Source organism: Toxorhynchites rutilus, chromosome 1 (genome assembly GCF_029784135.1).
Source record: "Toxorhynchites rutilus septentrionalis strain SRP chromosome 1, ASM2978413v1, whole genome shotgun sequence".
In the NCBI taxonomy this organism is placed as follows: domain Eukaryota; kingdom Metazoa; phylum Arthropoda; class Insecta; order Diptera; family Culicidae; genus Toxorhynchites; species Toxorhynchites rutilus.
In genome coordinates, this window is record NC_073744.1 from 180,778,022 (window position 1) to 180,803,329 (window position 25,308).

Consider the following 25,308-nt stretch of genomic DNA (forward strand, 5'->3'; position numbering starts at 1 on the left):
GACTATCCAAAGAGGATTAGTTCGATTGTCCTTTACCCTTGGAAAGAGAAGCATTCTTCGGGGTGTTGTTGTTCTTGTTTGGTGTGGAGGTCTTTGGGGTGTTTGTTGTGTGTGTGTTGTTGTTTTTTGATGTATGTACGTTGTTGTTGTTTTTTTTATTGTTTGATGTGCGTTGTTGTTGTTGTTGCTGTTTTTTGTTATGGTTGTGTTGTTGTTATTCGTTGGTGTTGTGGTTCTTTGTTCATTTTTTGTTCTTTTTCTTTCTTTATTGATTTGGGTTTCATCTTCAGATTTTTGTTCTGATTCTTGCATTTGCACTTGCAGCCGGCCATTGGTGCCCGAATTTTGTTAATTCTATCTTGTAAGACGCTTGAAAAGGTTGGACCATTGTTTTGGGTGAGTAGATTCTTGGCTTCTCTGTAAGAGATTCCTCGATCTATTCTTGTCCTAGTTATTTCGTTTTCTTCAAGCCATTTAGGACACTTCCTACTAGAAGAGGAGTGGTTTCCTTGGCAATTGATGCAAAGTGCTGGAGAGTTGCACATCTTAAAATCGAAGTCTTTGGGATGTTCTTTGCTGCAGTTTCTGCATAGCGGGTCCTCGCGTTTGCATCTTATGCTGGTGTGCCCAAAATTAAAACACTTGAAGCACTGCATGGGGTTCGGATAGTAGTTCCGAGTCCCAGCGCGAATGAAGCCAAAATATATGAATTCGGGAACAACGGTTCCGCGAATTGTGAGGATTAGTGTTGGTGTAGGAATAATGGATTCTCCGTCTTTTCTGGTTATGCGCTTAACGTCGATCACTTTCTGATCGGAAAGCTCTTTCGCTAGTTCTTCGTTTTTTAAATCGATTACGTCTCTACATGTTACAACGCATTTGCGTTGGTTCAAAGTTGGGTGGAAGATCACCTCTACAGGGGTGTTGTCTATTAGTTTAGTAATAGAAAGCAACTTACCGACAACATCCTCGTCCCTAGTTGTCAAGATGTATTGCAGTTTCTTCTTTTCATCGCGCTGTGGTTTTGCGCTGTTGAAATCTTTTGCAACTGCATTGATGGTTTTGCTCACGGTGAAGGGGTTCGTTGGAAGCACCTTGTCTCCTGTAGCTCTGAGAAGCAGTATTTGGAGGTTGCCATTTGAGGGGTCCGCCCATAGTGGAGCGGTGGCTTCGGTAGGCCTGCCCTCGTAGAAGTTTGTAGCCTGGCCTCCCGGAGGCCCGGAGCTACTAGAAGCCATGCTTCTGCTTGACTATATCACTGATATAGTCAGCAGAAAAAAGTGTGATAATCACAAAAAAATTCTTTACTGAGGGATCTTCACTAGTGGGATATGTACCCGAAAGTTCACTTTGTTCCGGTAAAGCACTTTAAAACCACCAATTGACGCGAATCACTATGAAAAATCACTTGTTGTGATAATTGTTTTCAGCCACTTCACTGTCAGTATGCGTGTTTAAATTCTTTTTAACTATATTTTTTATTTTAGCAACACTACAGTTGAACTGCCAACACTGCCCGAAAAGGGGGCGTGGCGTCTATGACGCCGAAAAGCGCGCGCTTTTCCGGTTTGCCGGCAAGCGCCCGCTCTCCACAGTCGACGCGAGCTGTTGCTTTCTTCCACTCTTCTTCTGCTGCCACTTAAAAATAATTAAAATTAACTCCTTCGGAATCGCCAGGGGGAGACGTCCTAGTCCGCTGTCCAAAACGCCAAACTGCCGAGCTGAAAGAAAACGCGACCTTCTCGGTCGGAGGTTAAAGTCAGTATGATGTATTTTTTGCCATCGCTCCCTTTTAACGCTCATTCGTTCGTCTCGTTGGACTCGCCACTCTGGCTGAGTCTGCCGATTTGTCTCTATCCTGTGAGTGTGTACCGCTAGAGTATAAAACACGCGGACCCCAAAAAATATCTTATTTTCTTTCAAACCGTAAACCCGTGTGGTTGTACGGCATCGGCATCGTGGACGTAACAAAGGAGGACAAGTTAAGGGAAAGGCAAAGTCTCACTCGAACCGTGCAGGTCTCCAGTTCCCTGTTGGTCGCATTCACTGATTGCTCCGCAAGGGTAACTAGGCCGAACGGATTGGTGCCGGAGCACCAGTATACCTAACAGCGATTATAGAGTTTCGGCCGTCGGAGTGCTCGAGTTGGCTTGCAAAGCTGCTCACGACAATCAGAAAACCCGCATCAAGAACAGAGCAGCTTCGGTTCGGCGCTCATCAAGGCAACAATTAGTTTCAGTGAGTGGCAAAGTGTTTCTCCGGCACGTTGCATTAAATGTAATTTACTGAACAACATGTCACAAGCTGGATGGGAAGAAATTTTCCAACTGTGAAAGCTGTGGCGAGTGGCAAACGCAATAGCTAAACAGGAAGGTTTAACCGAACAAGATGGGAATATCAAGTGATAACAAAAACACAACACCAAAGGTTCTTTTCAGAACCATCAACATATTCATAAAGAGTAAACAGTAAACTAATCCATTTTTCAGGTAGATAGGTAGGTATTCACGTAGGAGAAGAAAATAAAACAATATATTTAAAATATATATTTAACAAAAGCTGTCCCCTTTGTATAGTCCTACGTCACTCCGGTTATGTCCCCGACATTACCCACCCGTCTTTTTAAAAAATCATAACTTTTGGCCGATTAGGACCGATTCGGATGTTCAACATATCAAAATAAAGCCAATTAGAATGCTTTCTTTGAAAAAATATTAGACTTGCAAAAAATGATATTTCAGCATGAAAACTATGTTAGTGGAGGCGATCTGGCGTAGTGGTAACATCCATGTCTTTCACGCTAAAGGTCACGAGTTCAATTCTCACTCCCGACATTCTTCCAAAAATGGAAGTAAAAAAAGTGACGAACCAGCCAAATGAGTTGAAAGTCACTATAATACAGATATAAAAAAAAAATGAAAACTATGTTTTATCAATACAGATATTATCAAATTACCCATGCGGTCGTGAACACCAGTGGTCAGAAAATGTGAACGGCAAGACCAGAAACAAAAAAGCATGGGCCTACCACTCACTGTAAAATTGCGTAAAATTGCCTATAGATTTACTATGGAACTCTCTATCGCGAATAATCAGAACCGCGGATCATCCGTTCCTAGAAATCAAAAACAAAATCACAGATCTAGGTAACCAGTGAATATGAGCAGATGAACTTCTGTTCTGATGTTCATGAAGATGTTGATGAAAATGTTTTGATGTTCATTATCTATCCAGTATCATATTCATCTTGATTATTGTAGACGTCAAAATAGAATATCAATGAATATGAGCTGTAATCTACCTTTGAGCTGAGGCATTATGGGATTCCCAACATCACGAGTCACTAGGGGCTGGTGATAGCCACCGATTTCGTGCAGAGTTCGTTTCATCGAACTCTTGCCGGTTTGTCCTCTAGAACAGTGGTACTCAACCTTTTTTTAAAGGGCCACAAATACGTGTTAGCCATGATCTCGGGGGCGGCGAAAAATATATGAAAATATGAAAAACGTGGTTTCCAAGACACGACCGCATTGTTATCGTAGGACTACGAAATCCGAGCCAAATGGAATGTGTGGTAGGGTAGTGTTTTCGCAGCAAAAAGTTCAATCATTAGACGATCAAAATGGGTATGTTTTTCCATTGCATTAACCACTCGCTTTCCTCCCCGACAAAACGAGCAATCTTTTTGCCAGCAACTCGGCGTTAGCTCGCAATGTGAGTCAATACGTATCATGAGTTATTCTACATTTTTCGGACAAACAGACATTTATAAGTCGGCAAAATCAATGAAGGGATGATCTTGGAAGATAGCTTTACTCTATTATCCCCAAAATTCAGTCAGTTCGAGCTCAATTCACGTCTTTATCGTGTAGGTCTTGCTACTAACAATTTTTGTAATTGTGGTCTAGGATGTCATAGTTAATATTATGTTTCCCATATATGTCTTCCTTAGGAGCCCGCTTCACTTCCTCGAATGCACTTGCCCAATCTACTTCCCCTTTCCCTTTTTTTACTACTCAATTCAAATGCAATTACTACACACAACCACAGTCTTATGTCAAAATCGAGTCAGTGCCCCTAGGCCCAGACCCATCAACTTTTTTTTAGGGTAGAGGAAAATGAACTGAAAAAGTCTGAGAGTTTGAGAAAGCCTCGATAATTTGAAAAATCGTCTTCATTACACCAATAAATCCGAACACGCTCCAAAATTTACAGAAGCTCTCTTCCAGCAACAAATTAAAAGAATGAATTCGCTTTCGATTACATCGGATATTATTTTGGAATGAATCAACAGTCTTAAAATAACTTTGCAATCGAAAGTTTTGAAGCGCCAAAAAGTGCCAATGGGTTTACGTGGTTTTGATTTGTTTTGATGATAATGCTAAAAGTCTACAATTCGTACGTGTGATTTAATCATACGCAACCAATCTGCACAAAATGGTAAGAAAACCGACGCAACACTCTCTACTTAATAATTTTCTCCTACTCTGCCTCTGCCGGTCAGTGCGAGCTCTGCACTATGCTCACTACTCGGATATTCTGGGAATGTATTTCGCGGCGAAAAATTTTGCACGTCCGTTCAACACAGTAGCCAAATAGAAACTGAGGTTGGCCAGAGCGAGCACAGTATTTATAGTGCTTTCACAGCCATCCAACATCATGCATCTATCGCTGACCAATCTTGACTTCAATGAACTTTCAAGCATATTTATAGATAATTGTTGTTTTCATCCCATCTATTTTATTTTAATTTTGTTTCATTAGCACTTCAGCTTCAGTTTTTTTGTGATTTTAATATGTTGGTATCAAAGCAGTTTTTAAGGTATGGAAGAAATTTTGTGGATCAATAAATGAAAGACTTTTTTATAGCTGATCCACAGATATGATCCACTGCTGTTGAAATCCACGGGAAATAGAGTTCGAAAAAGGTGACACCCATGGGAAGTAAAGGTGACGTAGAAAAGACATACGTTTTTCAAGATTAATACAATATTTAGATGAACACTTGTCTATTGAATGAACATTATGCCGAGGGGTGTACAGGTGTACGAGAATATAGGGATATATTTAGAAATATTGTTTCAAAATATTACTCAACAATAAGTAAGAAACATCGCTAATACAACACCGTTAATCGTTCGAAAGTAATTGTCGTACCACTTCGGTCAGCCAACACCGAGGTGTTAACTTTGAAATCGCAAAACTTGCACTACTGTGTGCTGTATCAATCTTCCATTCTTCCTCTGTACCGAGCAGCTGTGTCTGACATCAGCATTGAGAAAGACTACTGTATGCATGGTTTTACTATTAACTTTCCAAATAGCGGTATCGTGTCCAGTGGAATTTTTGTGTCTCAAAGTAGGTATTAACTAGCGTCATTTTAATCAGTACTTAGTTGAGATTTCTTATGTCAAATAATACGTCTCAAATGTATTTTGAGTGGCAAGCTCTAGAAAACGTGTGCAGGTTGGAGGAATTTTATTTGACGTCGCCCGGTCAGAGCGAAAATCGAACCCAAAACCCCAGCATGATAATGTGTGCGCTGGTTTGAATTACAGGGAATCTCAAATTTATCAATTCATTCGCTCGCTTGGAAAAGTAAACTAAACTCTCAGCTATCTGGGAAACTTCGTCACCTTATGATTGCTAGTCGGGTGACTAATGATTTGTGAATACTGTGAAATCGCGAAAAGCTTGTTTATACAGCGCGGACTCGATTATATACAGTTTCTGATTTCTTTTCACTGTGTTTAATTGCATCCTGTATATAATCGAGTCCAAAAAAAAATTTTCAAAAAAAATATATTAAACTAGATTGTTACTATCAATTAAATTGAAGCTTTTTAACCGCTCTACAATTTGTTCTTTGACACCCAATTTGTATCTTTCTTAATTTGGCTGCAATATCGATATAAACAATTCCTGGTGAAAATGCAAGCAAAATCTTCAAAAATCACGATTTTTACCGCATTGTACATGTAATAGCCACTTAAATTACACCTTAACGTTGAAAGGTTACATTTCTTCTTGAGATAAGTCATATTTGAAATATTATATAAAAAAAAAATATTTTCTTCCAAACTGTTATAATCGAGTCCAAAATTGTATATAATAGAATCACACATAACCGAGTCTGTATATAATCGAGTCCGACTAGTACTCGATAAATTGAAAATGGGTGGAGCTTAGATTGCAATATTTTTTCTATCCATATTGTGCGTAGAACGAACAATCTTTGTTTCATAAAAACGTGCTCTGTTTTCTGATTTTGGCACCATTATTGAAAAACGTAGTCCTATGGCAAAACACTAGATAATGGTTTCTAGGATTTTCGTTACTGTTACACATAAAATTTTGTTAAAAATGAAGTAACATCAAACACCAAAGTCATTCGTTTCTATGAATACAGGGGAGTGAAAATGACGCACAAAAATATCATGGTTATTTGTCTTTTTCGACGTGATTCACAAATATCTCCTACACACTGCCACATTATACTCATATCAAGCGGCAATTCAAAAATATGTCTGTTAATAAAAAAACCGCAACGTATTCAACGGGTTCCGCACGATTAGGTCGTACAATGGCAATGGGAAAAAGGAAAAGAAATTGTCACAATAAAAGTGTTATCAATGTGACATAATTTACGAAAATATATTACTAAATTTGTGAGTAGAGAAACTTATCAGGAAAACCATCTCTCTATCTACATCATTGAAAGGGCCGACTTTGCATCGCCTAAACACGTTTAGATGGATAGCCTCCGTCGATGTTACACATTTGCGAAAATGTGTACCATGTGAGGGTGAATCGTCCTCCCCCAAAGAACACAAAAAAGCTTTGTGATAAGTGATATGAGAGTGAGCTGCGGAAAAACTACTTCGGCGTGTAGGTGGCAAGACACGCGCCGTTTTCGATCCTTTTTTGCTTCATTGCAACAATACATAACTATTACTGCTGTAGCTGCTACAATCGCTCCATTTAAACAGAAATTTATGGTCCCGGTTTCGTCTTCGCTTGTCATATTTTCATCCTTCGAGGATGTGCTCTATTCGGAAGGATGGGTGGCAAACAAACGGAACACAGAGAGCACTGACTTTAATGGCGTAATAGCGATGATATCTCATCCGGTTTTATTGCTTTATTATTTAGACGGCTTTGAAGCGATGCTTTCCCTCCTCGGTATTCTGCGAGATTGACTTATGAAAAATGCAAAGCGTTTGTCAAAATTTAATCAAATTTTGTGAAGCGGGAATTCGCCGGAACAAATTATGTTGAATCGATAATAAACACGGTTTGAATTTTTTATGTCTTGGCTCAAATGTGGTAATCGAGTAATATGAGATATTGCTTTTAATTAAATTATTTACTTCCGTTTTAGGCAATGAAAGAAACAAACGAAAGGTAAACGACTCTGAAAATTTCGTTTGTCACTTTTTTGTCTAATTGGAATCCCTTTATTACGCTCTGAATTCTTATCCCTAATCCAATCGACCTGCATCCGTTGAACCACTCTCTATAATCTGACTAGGAACTGTTGCTCCCTTATTTTTTTTGTTGCTTCTTTTTACAACATCGAGCTCTGATGGATTATAATTTCCTTCAAGCACCCAACCATCCCAACTGGATCCACGAAGCCAGCCCCAAATTGACTTCGGCGGTGGTCGGTCCGGATTATCTTGCCAAGTTTCCAAGTAAATGATTGTTCATCTTCTTAAGAGGAATAAAAACAACAACCGAAGCTTGACCTGTTTCAGTGTTCCAACGCTCCGCATCTAGGCACCCAAACGGCTCATTTGTTTTTGTGTAATCCCACTTAACTTACTTTGTCGACGGACGAAATCGTGGGTGGAGAGTATTTTGGGTGGCTGAAAAGTTTTTCAACAGCCGAAGGCTTGTACTCTCCTGCTTGAGTTTGCGAAGCTGGATAATGCTTTTTGTCGGCTTTAGTCATTAGTTTATGTTTACGCAGACAAACTACTAGGAAAATTCCCCTATACACATAGTTCGTGCTGCTGTGGGATTTCTACGGGCGATTGTAAAATAATGGAGATGATTTGTACTCCAAAGGTGGTACGTGATTATAGTTGTGTTTCAACATATTTTTGCGCCGGAGAAAGTGGTCGTAAGGTGGAATGATTTGCGTTAATTCGTTCGTAAGCATTACAATGAGTTGCTGGAAGTGCCTCGATGGAAAATATTCATTAGTTCTCCATCTGGAGAACCATGTTTCGGGTAAGTGAGGTTACTTCTCTGAATTCTTGTTCCATTATTGAACGGGTTTTATGTACAAACCATTTGCATATATCATTCCTGAGTTATTCCTCATTTGTATCTGGTATTTATATTTCGTTTGTATTTTGTAAATGTTTCACGACTCTGAGGCGAAATTCGCTACTCGTGCTGTTGAAAATAGAATCAAGAACTCGTTTTCCATCATTTCTAGCAAAAGCATTCACAGCGTCCACGCAAGACTATTCAAATTAGAATCTCAGATTTTAAATTTCTATTTCACACATTATTTTCCATTTCGATACAACAATTGAATTTTTATTTCCTGATCAATTTTTCAGTGAATTTGAAATTGAAATCACCCGAAACGAGTCTAAAAGCTGATAATATTTTCTATCGTTTTGCCATGATGTTGAATGTAGTTGTCTAACATCCAATATTTGTGCAAAGCCAACAAGTTACGGATGTACATTTTTTACACCATTTCGATAATATTTTGATTTCAGAATGTACTGTGTATTTGAATATTTTTGAATTAATATATTGGGCTGCCTGAAAAATAATTGGCGATTTTTTCATTACAAATAAAATAATAGGAACACCGATAATTTTCTTGTTTTTTTTATTTAAAAATTAATGCTTTATTCTGCAAAAATGGTTACAAATTTAATATTCTAAGTATTGAAAGTATTGCGCACCGCTAGTCACAACTTTTTCCCATCTTTCTGGCAATTCACGGATCTCTTTGCGGAAATAATCGGCCGGTTTGTCGGTTAACCACGAATCGATCCAATTTTTGACTTCATCAAAATTGGAGAAGTGCTGGAACCAGGCCATGTTGCATCGATAGAAAAAAGGTAGTAATCGGATGGAGCAATGTCTAGAGAATACGGCGGGTGGGATAGTGTGAAGCATTCATATATTTACTGTACAGGTTCCTCAATGTAGTCGGTATAAACCTACAGTGAAATCACCCGACACAGGGAATAAATATTGAGTATGACTTACCGGCTCGACAGTTGTCTGTTGTGAGAGGAAATGATGCCCAATGTATGGCTAACTAGTGTTGGCAGTATATAGTATCAACATCACTGTTATACTGTCAACTGCGAGGGATAGGACGTTGTGTCTTTCACGCACCTCACAGATAGGACCTCCCATTTCAGTGTTTCCAAGTATGTTTTAACCGATTTCGCGACATACGGGACTAGGAGGCGCTCTTCGTAAAGAACGAGTACTTATTAATTATTATGAATGTGATATAAATGGAACGCAAAACTCTTTGCAGATGGAATGTAATGAATCAATTATTTATAATATCGTGGAACTTTCGATATAAATCATGATTATGGAAAAGCTGATATTTGTTTAAAATGCATGTTCTCTGGGTAACCGATGACAATTCAGTTCAATTGAAACGCCTGACCGGCATGTTTCATAGGGCTGTTTAGAACGATTTATTCGGTAGCGATCATTTTCCGATCAGAGTATGCACCATAGAAATCGTGCCTAGGATCGAGCAACGAAGAACGAATTACATAGATGCAAACGGCTACAGAAAATATTGTAGTGAACCAAATTCTATCAAACGTGAAAATAAGCTTTGGGGCGTTCGGAAACATTGTAATCCATTGTAATTGAGTTGTTCATCCCGCAACACCAGAAATGCTTAGGGTAAGTTTAAAATCTGATGGACAGAAGAAAATATCTATGAAAATGGTTGTACTAAATATAACGTGGAACATGATGTACCCATTGCACAATACAGTAACCACGGTTTATTCGCTGAAGCGTGTTCCATAGCAATCGAATATTTTTTACAGCTTTCACGGAATCTATGAGCGGCTTGCCAAAGTTCAAAGTTCAAGTTTTTTTCCTTACGGCAACCGATTTTTAGCAGTTCTGAATAATTGTATCAACTCTCTTTAAACGTAGTTTTGGTTAGTTTAAAGTTTACCTTTTCATTCCAGTTCATTCCGTTAACTCTTCAACTATTGCGGAAATATCTGGTACAATATTTTTTATATCATACTCGAATGAATTCAGACGTGATCTACTTTCACCAAGATTCTGGGTTAATGGAATGGGCAAGGCAAAAATGACGCTGTACAAACCGTATTGGCCTTCCTATCAAAGTGATGATGATGCTTCACCTGTTTTAAATATATATACACACCTTGGATAATATTAAACAGCGGTAAATATCCCACTAATTTATATTTATCTTGACAAAAATCAACAAATGAACAATTCATCAATATTCAGTCGTATCAGTGAATAAATTAGGTGGAAATGTACGTGGGGTATAACAGTATTGGCGAACGAAAAATTCATGTCGTCACCAATTTATGAAATTTATGTGGAAGTAAGTTTCATTGTTTTCTTCAAGAAATAGGAATGTCGGAAGTACCCACAATTTTATGCAGTTGCATAAAAAATTCACACAAAATAGTCAATCTGCTTCAAAAGTTAGATTTTTGATGTATTATAATGCCAAATGTATCTGTGATTGAAGATGATTCTTGCGTTATTATTGGAGCTGATTGTAATGGCAATATTTTCGTAATTTGATTGGGAACCGCTCAACGTAACGATTAATTTGATATCACTTCATCCGATCTCGATTCCTGTCAGATGATTAAGGAGCTTCCCTCCCGAGAGGTGGTGGAAAAAAAACAGATGTCGGCAAACTACGCTTTGAGAGAAGGGCGAAGAGTGAAATCCTGTCAATAGCATCAAATTAGAAGGCTTATACGACGTTGATGAGGCTCACGGTGATTACTTTTTATGAACCCAGAAAAATATCTGGATTTGGTTCCTCTTTTTTATTAAGTGGAAGTGCGTTCAGAGAATGTTCTTCCCAGGTCAAGGAGCTGTCTTACTTTTTTCTTCTTAATGATGGGTGGGTACAGGACAAATGGGGGAGAAAATATATTGATATGAGGTTTTTCCTGTCTCAGAATATTGTTTTTTCTTTCCTGGCGATCGTTTGAGCCTCAATTTGCGATAGCACGTGTTCGGATGTTCCAACCATAAATCATGTAAAGTATTTCTTAGCAAGAAGTTTGTGGACATCAGAACCAAATGGGTGGTAATCTCTAACATTTGTCAAACAAATTATTGTATCCGAAAGTAGGAGTTCTACTCCCTGCATTATAAGTGATGGTGAGACGATAATTGTGATCATAACTAAATCAATAAATAACTTTATTCGATGTCGTTTTTCAAGATATATGGCCTACCTTCTCGTGTTCTATTATAGAACATATCATCACCTTCGGATATCAACATTAGAATATTCAAGAAAACTTTCAGCAGGGAACGATAAAAACACTTTCGATGAGTATTATGTTGGCGAAGGACCTGCGTAAATTGGTCCTGCACATCACGTGCCTTCATGCGATTAAAATGTCCTGGGACGAAGTAAAAACGCTTCGAATTTTCTCAAAAAATTAGATTTTGTCAAAATTAGTTTGCATACAATCTCTTGGAAGTATTGTTAAGAATACGGAATAGATAGCTTCACTAAATCTGATGATGCTTGACAGTCTAGCTAAAATCAGAGATTGTTTTTTTGAATGTAGCCTAAACATCCGTGATAATAAACTTAAATTCCCTTTTATTACTGGCAACGGTTTTCTCAATCCACCACTCCACGGAATACAATAAATCCTCTTTATTAGGCATAATCCACACGTTGAGTGCAAATCACGAGGGGATTCGTAGTTTGTTTTATTTGTCTATAATAATCCTTCCTATGCTTTAATTATCTCAATCTGAGTTGTGCCATACTCATTGATCAACGTGTCAACGTGTTAATCTCACGTAAGCAAAACTATGAATTCTTACCAATTCTGGTGATATTTGTGAGGAAATTGATGAACACAATGTCAGCAGTGCTTGAACGCCTGCTGAATAATAAATCAAAAGGTCTCGAAATCAACAAGACGACACACACACGAGTGTGCGTTTCGAGTCCTCGTGGAGCGCTTTCGTCTGGATGAGGAACACTGCCCCAGGATGGATCCTCACACGCATTCGAACTTTACTGATGCGTATGGGAGTTTGTTTCGAGTAAATATTTGCTGTCGGCTGGTTTCTATCTCTGGTGGCGCCTGGCGCCTGAAAAGAGTTTACCTTTAGAGCCCGGGGGGAAAACAATATTCTTCAGATTACATGGCGAGTCACCCGAAGCGTTCGGTTAAGGGCTTGTTGGAGTGATGAGTCGAGAGTATTGGTTGTGTTTTCTGTTGAAAATCATTGAACGAAGAATGCCAATATTGATATTTATAGCTCTTACCATCAATGCTTATTTTTTGGAGTGTCTCTAGTGGTTGATTCTGTAATTTTGTAACAGTAGTTTATTTCAAGCTCAAGCTTAGGTAGACTGTACACTTAGTAGTTGCTCTCCGTGATTGACCTGAATCAGTAAACAAACACACTGAATGACGCTTGGGAGAAGCAAACCATTCTTATTGTGCAAGTGTCGGTGATACGAGCTTAATATATATATATAACGACCACGACCAGCCACGTTCTTACAGTCATCAGGGTAAGGGAAGGAATGTTAGTGTGGTATTTGTGGCCAGAGAAATCGCTTCTAAAGCGTGATTCCTCTACGATTATCATGGAAACTATAGTTGTTAGTGGCGAAATGTATGAATCAGAATTAACTGAGGTGAGTGATGTGAGTATGTAAACGCGAATTGTCGATCACTCGACGAAACGGGAATCCGAAAATTTCATGTGTCACAACACGCGACAGAGAATATCTTTAGGTAACCTGAGAAGGAAATCCTGTACAATTAAATGACGATCGTCAAAGTTACCAATAAATAAAATTAAATATGTAAATTCCACTAATGTTTGTATTACAAAAAAATTGTTAGTTTCTTTTAGTAGGCATTTTTCTGGATGTAGTATTTATCAAAAAATCCGTCATATTTATCATTTTATCCTGAGAGTGTAGTCTCGATTCAGCCAGGGATGCCATTCGATTTTTTCAAATTGTTTCACATGGTACGAAAATTCATAACTTGTTTTTGATGAAAATGTGAACAAAAAATATATTGCGCAACTGTGACCTAATATTATGAGTTGTGATTATGAGCAGTTCTTCCACAAAACTGTGATAACTAAATTTGTTTATTTCAGCTTTGAAGTTTTGGTTGTAAATCAAACCATATCCATAAAACTAATGATTGAAACGAAATGTAACCGAAAAATCATCGATTTATGAAGTAGTCGTTTGAAAGATCTAGGTTAATCTAATAGTAAAAGTAAAGTTAAAGTAAATATCACTTCGTTGTTGAATTCATTCTATATACTTGTGGATTTAGGGTGCTAACGTGGCCGAGTGGTTAGCGTCACACCTAACATTCCGGGAGTTCGGGTTTGATTCCCGTTCTGGTCGGGGAAATTTTTCGTCAACGGAAATGACGGGAATTACCAAGCTTGTCCACGATTAGGGGAAAGGGGTTTTAGATAATGTCCATGTGGATACAATTAAATTTTTTTAGTAAAACATTCACGTTTATTATCAAAATTGAAGGAGTTCTTCTCTGTATTCAAATTTTCCACCCACTCTGAGTACTCTGTATTCATCAATAAGAAGCTCGGCCGAGCAGTCATCTACTTCCATACAGTAGAACTTCTTCCCTGAAAGATGTATATTCTGAAAAATACGCGCATGAACTGGAAACTATTCTCATTGGGAATAGAGGACCAAGAATTCCGCCAGGATGGAGACACCCAATGACACAAAGAATGTTGAAATTCTTGTTATATTAAAAATCACGACTTTTCGATACAGCTTCCGCTCTTGACGATGAAACTGCTTCGTTTCTATTTTTAGAGAATTGCTAAGATTTTCCAAAAATGGAACATGAACAAATTATTTCATGGATGTACGGGTCATACCTCTGGAGATGTATTCTTTGAAGTGGTTTTTATTCGCAGTAAATTGTGAATGGCAAATTAATTACAACAATGTTGAGCTAAAAAAATCTTGGGTGAATGAATAGAACGTATTAAACGTATTAAAATCAGCAATCCAGAAGGTTTCTAAGGCGAGTTTAGAGCCATAAATAGTCAATATGATAAGTTTCGTGTTCCTCTAGGACAATACCAAAAGTCATATCTCTTTAAAAATTTGGCAGACTTCTACTCCACCTGCCATGCCCACCAGATATGCATTTTCAGATTATCACTTGTTGGGGTTCCTGTAAGAAATTCGGCTCACTGCAAAAAGCCCTTTTTTGCTCACTTTTTTGACGAAAATACAAAGAAGTTCAGAGAAGATGGAGTTTTCAAGTTGCGCGAAGGATGCTGACATATTGAGGAATAAAACGAATTAATTTATGTAAATAAATACGATGCTTCTGATTTCTTCCTTAGAGCCGGCACAATTTTTTTTTATGATATTTGCCATGATTAATTTAGTATTAAGGATAACAGGTCGATGAAATCATCTTCACGATTATGCTTGGGGTGTTTTGTTTTGACTTGAATCTTCGCCTTCGCCTCCAAGTACTGCTGAACCTGTAAAAGTGGAAGTACATTGCTGCTTAGATGGGAAAATACTTCGTACATCCGCGATCACGAATGTACAATGTTGATATTTAGATATATCATCCGGGTTTTGAGGCAAAATACGAGGGCGGTCCGATAAGTACTTAGCCTCATAGCCCTATGGTGTCAGTATCGCAAGAGAGATTACTTATCGTGTAGTACATTCTCGTAAACGGCTACTGTCAAAATTTCAGCTGAATCGGACTCGTACTTTTGTTTTGACCGTGTGTGGAATCGGGCGTGTCCGTGGATTTTAGAAAAATGGAAATTCTGCCGTCGCCACGTCTAAATTGGTCGAATTTCACTACGAACTGCTGTCTCATCTACCGTATTCCGTAGATTTGGCCCCGTGCGACTTTTTTTGTTTTCATGTTTTCAAACTTGAAAAAGTTACTCACCGGGCAGAAATTTGAGTCGAATAAGGAGGTCATCGCCGCCACGGAGGCCTACTTTGCAGACCTTTTGAAATTTTTGTATTTTTTTGTAGGCTAAGTACTTATCGGACTGTCCTCGTAGATCTATCGAGCCTGCTAGAAGCAATTTTAAATAAATTTTAATTATTAACTTTTATTTTCAGTGTGTTCAGTTCACCAAGCCATAGTAATTATCACTTTACCAAAAACGGAGCACTGAGTTTAACCCATATCAGGCCAAGCGTTCAAAAAAGTAGAAGGATCTGAGCCTAGGGGCACGGATGGAAGTTTGACGTAGGACTGTGATTGTTCAGATCAATTGGTTATTTTAAATTTAATTCTTGTCATTTTTCAGAAATCTGTTAGTTTAACTTTTTTGAAACTCCAAATAGTAGCCATGAAAAGGTCCGTTTGTTATATGTACTCATAACCGTCAAACCGTTTGTAACGACCAAAGAAAGAAAATAAGTTTCTGGAGGGAAAGTTCAACTGTCTAACTGAAAATGATTAATGTTATGTGTCACATTGTGTCACATTGATATTCATTAATCATCAGGGTGGAATGGTAGAAAAATGATATCGTCATTGATAATATTGAATATGAAATTTATGGGGAAGAAACACAAAAAAACAAGTTGAAAACCCTTACAATTTCGTGATATTTTGAGGTAAAATACACATTAAATCATGGTATTGTAATTTCTTTCTATTGTGTTATTTTTATTATTAGTCTTATTCTAAGGCATTAGGAGCAGTAGCCTTTTCGGTGAAATAATGTTCATTTGCAGACTATCACAATCAAGTCGTATTGGTTCTACTGCTCAATCTATCATAGAAAACCTTGAGTCATTGAGAAATATTAATATGAGTCATGAAGAATATTAATATTTCATTTCGTTTCATTTTTGTGATGCGATGTAATGCCGATCTCAATAAGTCTTCGCATGATAATCGCAGCCTCCTCCTAATTAATGAACGACCGTATGGGTGACACTTTCCTAGTTGCTTTGCTGAAATCTTGCATGAAGTTTGAGTGATGCATGAAATCTTGCATCTGATTACTTTAACATCTTGCTAATTTGTTAGATAGAACGAATTATTGCACGCAATTTTGTGTTACATACAACATTCATGGGAATGAAGTTGGAAGAAAGAATGCATAATACATGATTTACCTTCGCAAAGCTTACCTCTTTTATTTATTAAATTGATCACTTGTTTTATAATTTTCACCGTTGATGTCTCAGGCGAAAAAAATTGGATAATTTTGCCGTCTAATGGTATATTTTATAACATATATCGTAAAAACGATTCTGTGTAATATGCATTTGAAAACTCTTAATAAACGTGACCCCCTTATATAGAAATCAAAGACGTAGTTCTACGTCAAAATCGAACAGCAACTTTGATAATTTTTCATGGCTTTGAAATGGTAAGGCTTTGGCATCAAATGATAGCTTTGTTCATTGGCTATCACTTGATAGTAAATGGCAGGTTTTTTCATCCAATTTTGTATAACTTTATTTGGAAATAAATTGGGTTGAAAGCAACTATGTGCGAAAAGTACATTGGGTTGGGGAAAAAGAAATGTCGTATATTGTCAATATATGGCAACACTTAAACATATCTTGTGTTGTACTTATCGCATCGGGTCATACTATACGGCTATTTAAAGACGACAATCTGTGCTACAAGTGTCGTTTTGACAGTGCTGAGATTGTCCTTTTCAGTCTCAAGTTATAGCGCCACAAAGATGGAGTCCACCAAGCAAGAAATTTGCCATATTATACGTTTTTACTACCTGCGAGGTAAAACTGCAACGAAGGCGGCTGAAAAAAATCGTGTAGTTTATGGATTCGATACTGTAACAGCGTTGGTTTGATCGATTTCGTTCTGGTGTAGTGGCTGTCGAAGATACACCCCGTACTGGTAGGCCGATCGTCGTGGAAACCGATAAAATCGTTGAAATCATCCAAGTAGACCGGCATGTGAGCACTCGCTCGATTGGCCAGGAACTGGGTATAGACCATAAAACCGTTTGGAACCATTTGCAGAAGATTGAATCCCAAAAAATCTGGATGCATGGGTGCCACACGGGTTGGCGCAAAAAAATCTTTTAGACCGAATCAACGCCTGCGATGCACTGCTGAAACGGAACGAACTCGACCCATTTTTGAAGAAGATGGTGACTGGTGATTAAAAGTGGATCACGTACAACAACCTAAAGCGAAAAAAGTCGTGGTCGTAGCGCGGTGAGCCGGCCCAAACCATCGCCAAACCCGGATTGACGGCCAGGAAGGTTTTGCTGTGTTTTTGGTGGGTTTGGAAGGGAATCATCCACTATGAGCTGCTCAATTATGGCCAGACCCTCAACTCGGTTCTCTACTGTGAGCAGCTTGACCGTTTGAAGCAGGCGATTGACCAGAAGCGGCCAGAAATGATCAATAGGAATGGTGTTGTTTTGCACCAGGACAACGCTCGGCCTCACACATCTTTAATGACCCGCCAGAAGCTACGGGTGCTCGGATGGGATGTCCTATTGCATCCACCGTATAGTCCGGACCTGGCTCCAAGTGATTATCATCTCTTCCGGTCCATGCAGAACGCTCTTGGTGATACCAAGTTGACCTCGAAAGAGGCTTGCGAAAACCGAGAGTAGATTCACAAGTGATATTTTGGTATGAATTTGTAGATTTTTTTTTCTATATTATAGTATATGACAACATATTTCGGCTGGTTCGTCACTTTTACTTCCATTTTTGGAAGAATGTCGGGAATGAGAATTGAACTCGTGATCTCTGCGTGAGAGGTATGGATGTTACCACTACCCCAGATCGCCTCCATGAATTTGTAGATAATGTAAATGGAATTCGGAAGAAAATAATGCGTTTCCCGAACCATGTTGAATAAAATAGGAGAATTATAAACAAATTGGTACTTTTGATATGGCTATACTTTCTATCACTAAAAATCGTAGAATAGAAAATACAACCAAACTTGAAATGAAATTTAAGGGAAAAAATGAATGTTCTTGATTTTTTTTTCAAAACCTGAAGGAATGTCCACGTGGACAACAAGGGGTGGGGTATGAGAAATGTCCACGTTTGTCCACGGAGGGGGAGGGGGGTGTCTAAAATTATGCTTTTTCTGTCCACGTGGTATGTGGACATCCCCTAATCCCGAGACAAGTCTCCTTTGATTACTGAGAACAAAAGTAAATGAGTGACACTGCGAATGACACTGAGACAGAAGCCCTGCTTCTTTTGACGAAATTTTCGGCCGATAGTTAGAATTTCATGGAAATAATATGTCTAAAAAACCCACGTCTGCTATCATACCGAAATGTTTTCACATTTCTCATATTGTCTTCAAAATGTCCTCACAAAAACAAATATATTCACAGTAAATCAAATGTCTTCAAAATAAAGACATATCTTCAAATCTGGCATCTCTGGACTCAGCATTAATGCCGCCCAAGGCGCTTGTATAAATGTAGAACAGGTGAAGCAACATCATCACTTCAATGAGAAGGGGATTACGGTTTGTGTAGCGGGGGTTGTGTTTTGTTATTGCTAGGATACGCCATTTTTGCATTTTCACATGCGAGAGTAGTGGATGAACTGGATGAGAATGAAATTCTACAACATCATCCCGTCTTTTTCACATAAATTCGCGAAAGCCGAACAAAGTAGGCATCGTTCGAATAAGCGTCGCAGCAGTTTGTAGATAGCCGGCGGCAGCGTTCTGATGCTGTTTGTAAGCAATACCGACAGCAATTCCAATATGGCTGAAAGTGCATTTCATATGATTGTTTCACCTGGTATACATAGAGGCGCCTTGATGCCGCCAACGAGAACACCTGCATTATCGACCTTCCTGCGTTCATCCTGATTCAGTCGTTTGAGAGCGATGAATTTGAATTGAAGACATATTCGATGTGGTTAGCGTCATTTACAAGGTTTGCCTCACAGTGAGGAGAGTGTGGTTTACATCGGTTCCATTTTTTTTTGCAAGTAACATTTCGCACAATTCTTAAGCGATTTAGTATCCTTTTCCGATTTCTTGAAATTTTCCCAAAAGCATAGTGATAACTGTGTGATACAAACAGTTTGCAAAATGCTAAAACCATTAGTTCTTTTACCGCTGTTTTTGACAAGTGTATATTTTGGAGGAAACCAGCCTTTCAACATACCGTATTCACCGGCGGCCGCTTTGTTTGGTTCCGATGGCCATTTCGTCTGCAACGCTGTTATTCTGACGAAAACTAACGTTATTACCTCAACCGACTGTTTGATGCGAAAATTTGATGATCGATACGCGCTTGGATGCCCACAGGACTTTCACGTCGTTCTGGGAGTCTACAGCATCGAACCATTCGACGTTGGAGGTCTATTTGCCCGCCGATCGTCCACTGACGAAGCGGAATGTTTGCAGGAAACCTGTCCGAAATCTGATGAGTATGGGGGAAATTTGATGCATCATCGCGTCAGTATTCGAAGCTACCTTCTTAAACCGGAGCAGAACGAGGATTCATTGTCCGAATTGGTTATTTTGGAAATGTCCGACAATGATTTGTTGAAACAGCTGGCCGTAGGAGGGAACTATGATTTAACCCTGAGTCCATCGGCGAAGAAATTCAATGTAAAAGTAATGGTATATGGATGGGGTTACATTAGAAATTTAGGTACCGAAATGTCCTTTTACGACATTCAGGCGATCGAGATGCTGCTCCTACATCAAACCATTTGCGTGAATCTTTATGCGAACAAATTCAAACCTGATCAGCATTTATGCCTAATGCCGAGCACAAGTGCCACGCTGTGTTCTGTAAGAAGTGCCAAGCGTCAATATAAAATGAAATAATATTTGAAAGAATTTCACCCATTTTCAGGGATTCGCAGGCGCTCCGATAGTCTTGGATGGGAAGCTGATTGGGATCGTTCAGGGTGGAGATATCGCGTGCAGCAGCAAATCACCTGTTGTGGGAACTCGACTTGGCCCATTCAAGGATTACTTCAAACTTTAATCTGAGATTTTTGAACATTATTCGAACAGCGTTTGGATATACTTTTTTTTGGTTTGAATATGACAAAAAATGCCATCCTCTCGAAGTATTTTATATGTATGCACGCTAGATAGAAAAGCTTGAAAATAGCAATTTTCTTTTCCATTTATATAGAACTCGCCAGGAGCAGAAAAAAATCAGTTATATTATTAGAATTATTGAATAAAACAACATGTGTTCGTTTGGAAAATGTTTAAGGTCAATTTGTTTTAATGCAAACCGAATGGTCCTGAACGGGTACCGGCATCTATATCGTCACCAACGATTTAATTTTTTTCTCAATAAATTATGGGCCCTATTTTAGAAATCGAGGCGATAAGAATTTTGCTCGTTAGCTCTATTTTACTATTATAGAAATCGAGCAATTCGATAGCACCGAGCGAGTGATAACTATCGATGCATGTGTCAGAACTTTTCGAGTTGTTTGGTTCACTTGTTGCATATCTTCAGAGAATTATTTTGTTTTGGCTTGCATCCCTTTGGGAAACATTTCAGAAACGCTTCAATATATGCAATTTGCAACACATGTTCGTTTGTTTTGATCAGCATTTGTTTTACGGTGCTGCCAGAATAGTCTATACAAGGTAAGTGTTCAATCCAGCATTATTTACATTAATCATGTTATAACTTACAATGCAGAATTTACTTCCAGCGCATATTTCAGTGGCTGAAAATGAGTGGTGGAAGAAAAAAAACCAAATCACCACCAGTTTGAACTGCTCCTTAAAACAATGGAAGCGAACGTAGACATTGCTCGAGATCTTTGTGGAGGCAGTTCTAATATAATCCCGGTGTAGGAAAAGTTGGAGGAATCCAGAGAGGAACTTAATGCACTGAGACCACCAATGCATCTAGGTTCAGAATGGCAGAAAGTAAGTATTTCTTTTACGATACACATAACTTTCATAAGTAAATTTTATCATACTCTTTGAATTTCTTCAACCGAATTTCCTACTTAAAAATTGCTTACTTCTACTAGCATACATTAGTAAGTTATTTTTGGCAGTAATTTTCTTTTTTAATGCTATACTATGCCAAACTACACCACTTTCACTACAATAGATCAAAATAATGGTCGCAGTGGTCGCAATGCTCCTATAGAAGATTAAAAACTTTCTATACCATATGCTAAAGCTATCCTGCAAAACAATAACGGTTTTATTTAAATTACAGGTTTGGATTGACATGAGGGGAAACGTAAAGAAAACACTAGCACACAACAAGCGAGAATTTAGAGCAACAGGTGGTGGTCCCAATACAATAAAGCTATTGACGTCGCTACAACAAGAAATTGACGCTAAAAGAGAATTACATGTTGCATTACATGAATAACAAAAATTGTTTTGCTAAAAAAAGTGAAATTCGTGCGTGACTCTTTTCGGAATTCCATAGATTGCAGTCATGAAAATACATGAATAAGTTCATTTTCTGATATTTTTTGTTTTGTAAAGCAAATTGTTCCACGCTGTCGTTTTTTTTTACACATGCATGCGGTCTTTACGCCTATTAAGCTTTTTTCTTTGAGGGAATATCAATTTACTCCAAAACATAACCATATTAACACTTTTGGAAATACATTTTCATAGCAGATGCCCCGAAAAAAGATTTGGCGTCCTTTCTATAGTGCTTCGTGAAACATTTCAAACTTGTTTCAAAATATTTCATCACAACCGCTGACATTCGAGCTTGCTATCGAATTGAGCAGTTTTCCTCGATTTCTATAATTCCAGATTTTACTCGGTGTGATAGTGATAGGGATTGTATCGAATCCTTGATTCGATTTCTATAATTGGGCCCATAATCTATCACAATGCATGAATTGACTATACATGGCATTTATTCAATCGCTTTACTCACAAAACAAATATATTGAATTCGGAAATTGTTTCATTCAATCAAAAATTTAATCAATACAAACAAATGATTGCTGAGCAAAGGTAGTCCTGCGTCAACCCTGCGGTTATATCATAGATAAAACCTACTCATTTTTTTTTCTGAAATCGAAAAAACAGGAAGTGGGTTATATCTATGGTATAACCGCAATGGTAACGTAGGACTATCGTTGATTTAGTGATCATTTGTTTGAAGTTGAATCTGAATTCATTCTGAATGAATGAATAAATGAATATTTGGGGGACTTCGAAAACGAGAGCGTTACGTTGGAGGTACAAGGTTTTATGCATCCAGTATTGGATACGAAAATGTCCTACTGATGGGGAAGAATAATCTTCAGAAGCTTTCCTGCTAATTGCACTTGATTGAAAAATCACAGAACTAAATGTATTTGGTCGCAGTATTATATGGATAGGAAACATTAAAATAAATTCATTCGCTTGCATGTAATTTTCAATTCCAAGGGGAACTGGTTGATTATTTTGCAGCAACGACATCTTTCCGGATTCTCCTCGATTCTTCTCGAAATCCACCAGTGGTTAATGCTAACTCGATAACCACCTGTTGATTGCACTTGATTGAAAAATCACACAATTAATTGTATTTGGTCACAGTATTAAATGGATAGAAAACATTACAATAAACTCTTCCGCTTGAATGTTATTTTCAAGTCCAAGGGGGACTGGCAGATTATTTTACAGCAACGATCACCCTTTTTCCGGATTCTTCTCGATAAACAGCGAACGTAAAGAGTTGCACGCGTGTATGCGTGTGGCAGTTGCTTCGATACCTCAAGCGGAACCAATTTTCGATGCTGGTACTCTCTCGGTCGTCTTCTCTTCTCTTCTCTTCTGTTATATGGATAGAAAACATTAGAATAAAATCTTTCGCATCAATGTATTTTTCAATTCCCAGGAGAACTGGTAGAGTATTTTTCAGCAACGATTAGTTCTTTTCTGATTTTCCTCGTTACTCGAAGCCCACCAGTGGTTAATGCCAACTCGATAACCACCTGTTAATAGCACTAGATTGAAAAATATTTAGTCGCAGTGTTACATGGATAGAAAACATTAAAATGAACACTTTCGCATGAATGTATTTTTCAGTAACGATTGGATCTTTCCGGAATTTTCTCGATGCTGAATGGCATCCAAACGAAGAATTCCGCGCGTGTATGTGTGTGTGTGGCGGCTGCTCCGATCTCTTCCCGGGGAACCGTTTGTGGCTTCACTCTCCTCCTGATGGATTCTCTTCTGTCCTAAGGTGTACAAACAGGCTCTTGGTGACACCGTTCATCCTCGCTTTCATGATAAACGAAGAGCTTCACCACAATAGCGACAACATGCTCCAATCGCTGTTCAATTATATCTGAGTGAACTTCTGAGCGGCGCTCACTTATATACCGATTGGTGATTTGCCTGTTTTGATAGCAATTTTAAGGCTATTGAAACAAGTTTTTGGATGAAAAAGTAACAAGTACATAACGCGTAGACATTTTATCTTTCGAATAAAGTGTTTATCATACCATTTCGTTCCGTTGTTTAGGAGCTATTAACGCTCAAAACCTCGGTCTCCGGCGTAACGCTTTCGTTTTCGAAACTTTGATTTTACACCCCGGTATAGAAATGAAAGACGTAGTCCTACGTCAAAAATCTTAGGATCGGCATTTGGTAAGTTGGTTGAAAGGTCAATTGATGGTGGCGTGTCAAACATTTGGTAAATTTGAATCCTGACCTTCGTCACTCTGACGCGAAGGTCGGGGATTTTGAACACCCGAGCAGGATCCCCCTTACAAGTTTGCGAGGGACCATGTGAACAAGCCGCTGGAGTTCTGGGAGCGCGTATTTTGATCGGCTATGAAGCACGGTGGTGAAAGCATCATGGTGTGGGGCTGTTTCTCGTGGGTTGAGTTGGGAAACTTAGCGCAGGGTAATGGTATTATGACTTCCGATAGTTACATCGACATTTTGTGCGGGAACCTGGAAGAATCCATGCTGGAATTGGAACTGGAGGATGACTACACCTTCCAGGAAGATAATGACCCGAATAATATTGCGAAGAAAACACCAGCATTCTCTCGATCGGCTTGGATCAAACTAATGATGTGGCCATCACAAAGCCCCGACTTGAATCCTTTTGAGAATTTATGGGCGATTTTGGACAACAAGGTGGACAAAACTGATGTTACGAACAAGCACAACTATTTTATTGTGTTGAAGAAGACTTGGGAAGACTTGGTTATCGAGGCCAAAGGCTGGCTAGTAATTATTTGTTTTTAAATAAACCATGAAGTGTTTTTTGGGTCATACCCTAAAAGTGTCCATTTATAAATAAGTCATTTTATGTTTTTCTAAAAAATGAACTAATGAATCTGAAATGGCAAAATGGTTTACTTATTACTTACTTTTACGTAGTATTAATAGGAATACCGAAAAGTTAATAAAAAAAATGTTAATATTAGAACACTTTGATTTCGAATGGGTGGATTTTTTGCGGCATTTCACTGAACAAGAAATTTTAAATTCCAGCATATATAACATTTATTACATATGCCACAAAAATGAAATAATCATCGTAAATTCGGAAGAATGTTTTAATATTTCAACGAAATCAATGTCAGCTAATTAGATAAAAGATAATTCACTTTCTGATCCTTCTAAAGGGACTGAATTCAAACTTATTGCAGGAATAAATTTCTCTTCCTATGATTTTCCATGAAAACGAATCAGGTCATCGCAGCTGAATTTCTCCATGAATCGGAATCTAATTGAAAAATAACCCCCGAATGAAGAAAAAAATATAATAATACCTCGGAGGATACACGAAGCCAACAGCAAGTTTTGCTAACTGCTACTCAAGAAATCACTACACACCATCAGAAACAGCAATCCCCGATTCCTCCTCAGCGTTTGGTGGGGGAAACGCGGCTTTCCAATCTTAATATAGCGTTTCTCTTTTACCCGCCATTTGCTCAGTATCTCGAGCCATTGCTTGAGTCGGTTCAGTGATTACGACCGGCTCGGGTCCCTTTCCACATGCCAGCTCAAGGTAGAAACGGAATCGATATCACTTCCCGACATCCCCATCCCCGTAACCTTGCGTCAATCCGCCGGTCTAGATCGCGTTTCTTTGGTG

General features: G+C 38.4%; 2 protein-coding genes across 5 annotated transcripts in view; one reads left to right on the plus strand and one right to left on the minus strand.

The window, feature by feature from the left end:
- LOC129777862 (uncharacterized) overlaps positions 1 to 25,308 on the minus strand; it is a 175,458-nt gene that overhangs the window by 10,822 nt on the left and 139,328 nt on the right. For 3 of the 4 annotated variants that reach the window (XM_055784449.1, XM_055784440.1, XM_055784428.1), the window contains exon 2: positions 959 to 1,721. In XM_055784449.1, the coding sequence (XP_055640424.1) occupies positions 959 to 1,238 (280 nt within the window). In that variant the 5' untranslated portion in view covers positions 1,239 to 1,721. Of the gene's footprint in view, positions 1 to 958; positions 1,739 to 25,308 lie in introns of all 4 variants that reach the window. The other variant, XM_055784432.1, reaches the window with a different exon arrangement.
- LOC129777855 (trypsin-like) lies at positions 19,093 to 20,401 on the plus strand. Its single transcript, XM_055784414.1, has 2 exons — positions 19,093 to 20,042; positions 20,107 to 20,401. Exons 1-2 carry the CDS (start codon positions 19,332 to 19,334, stop codon positions 20,239 to 20,241), a joined length of 846 nt encoding a protein of 281 aa, XP_055640389.1. The 5' UTR covers positions 19,093 to 19,331; the 3' UTR covers positions 20,242 to 20,401.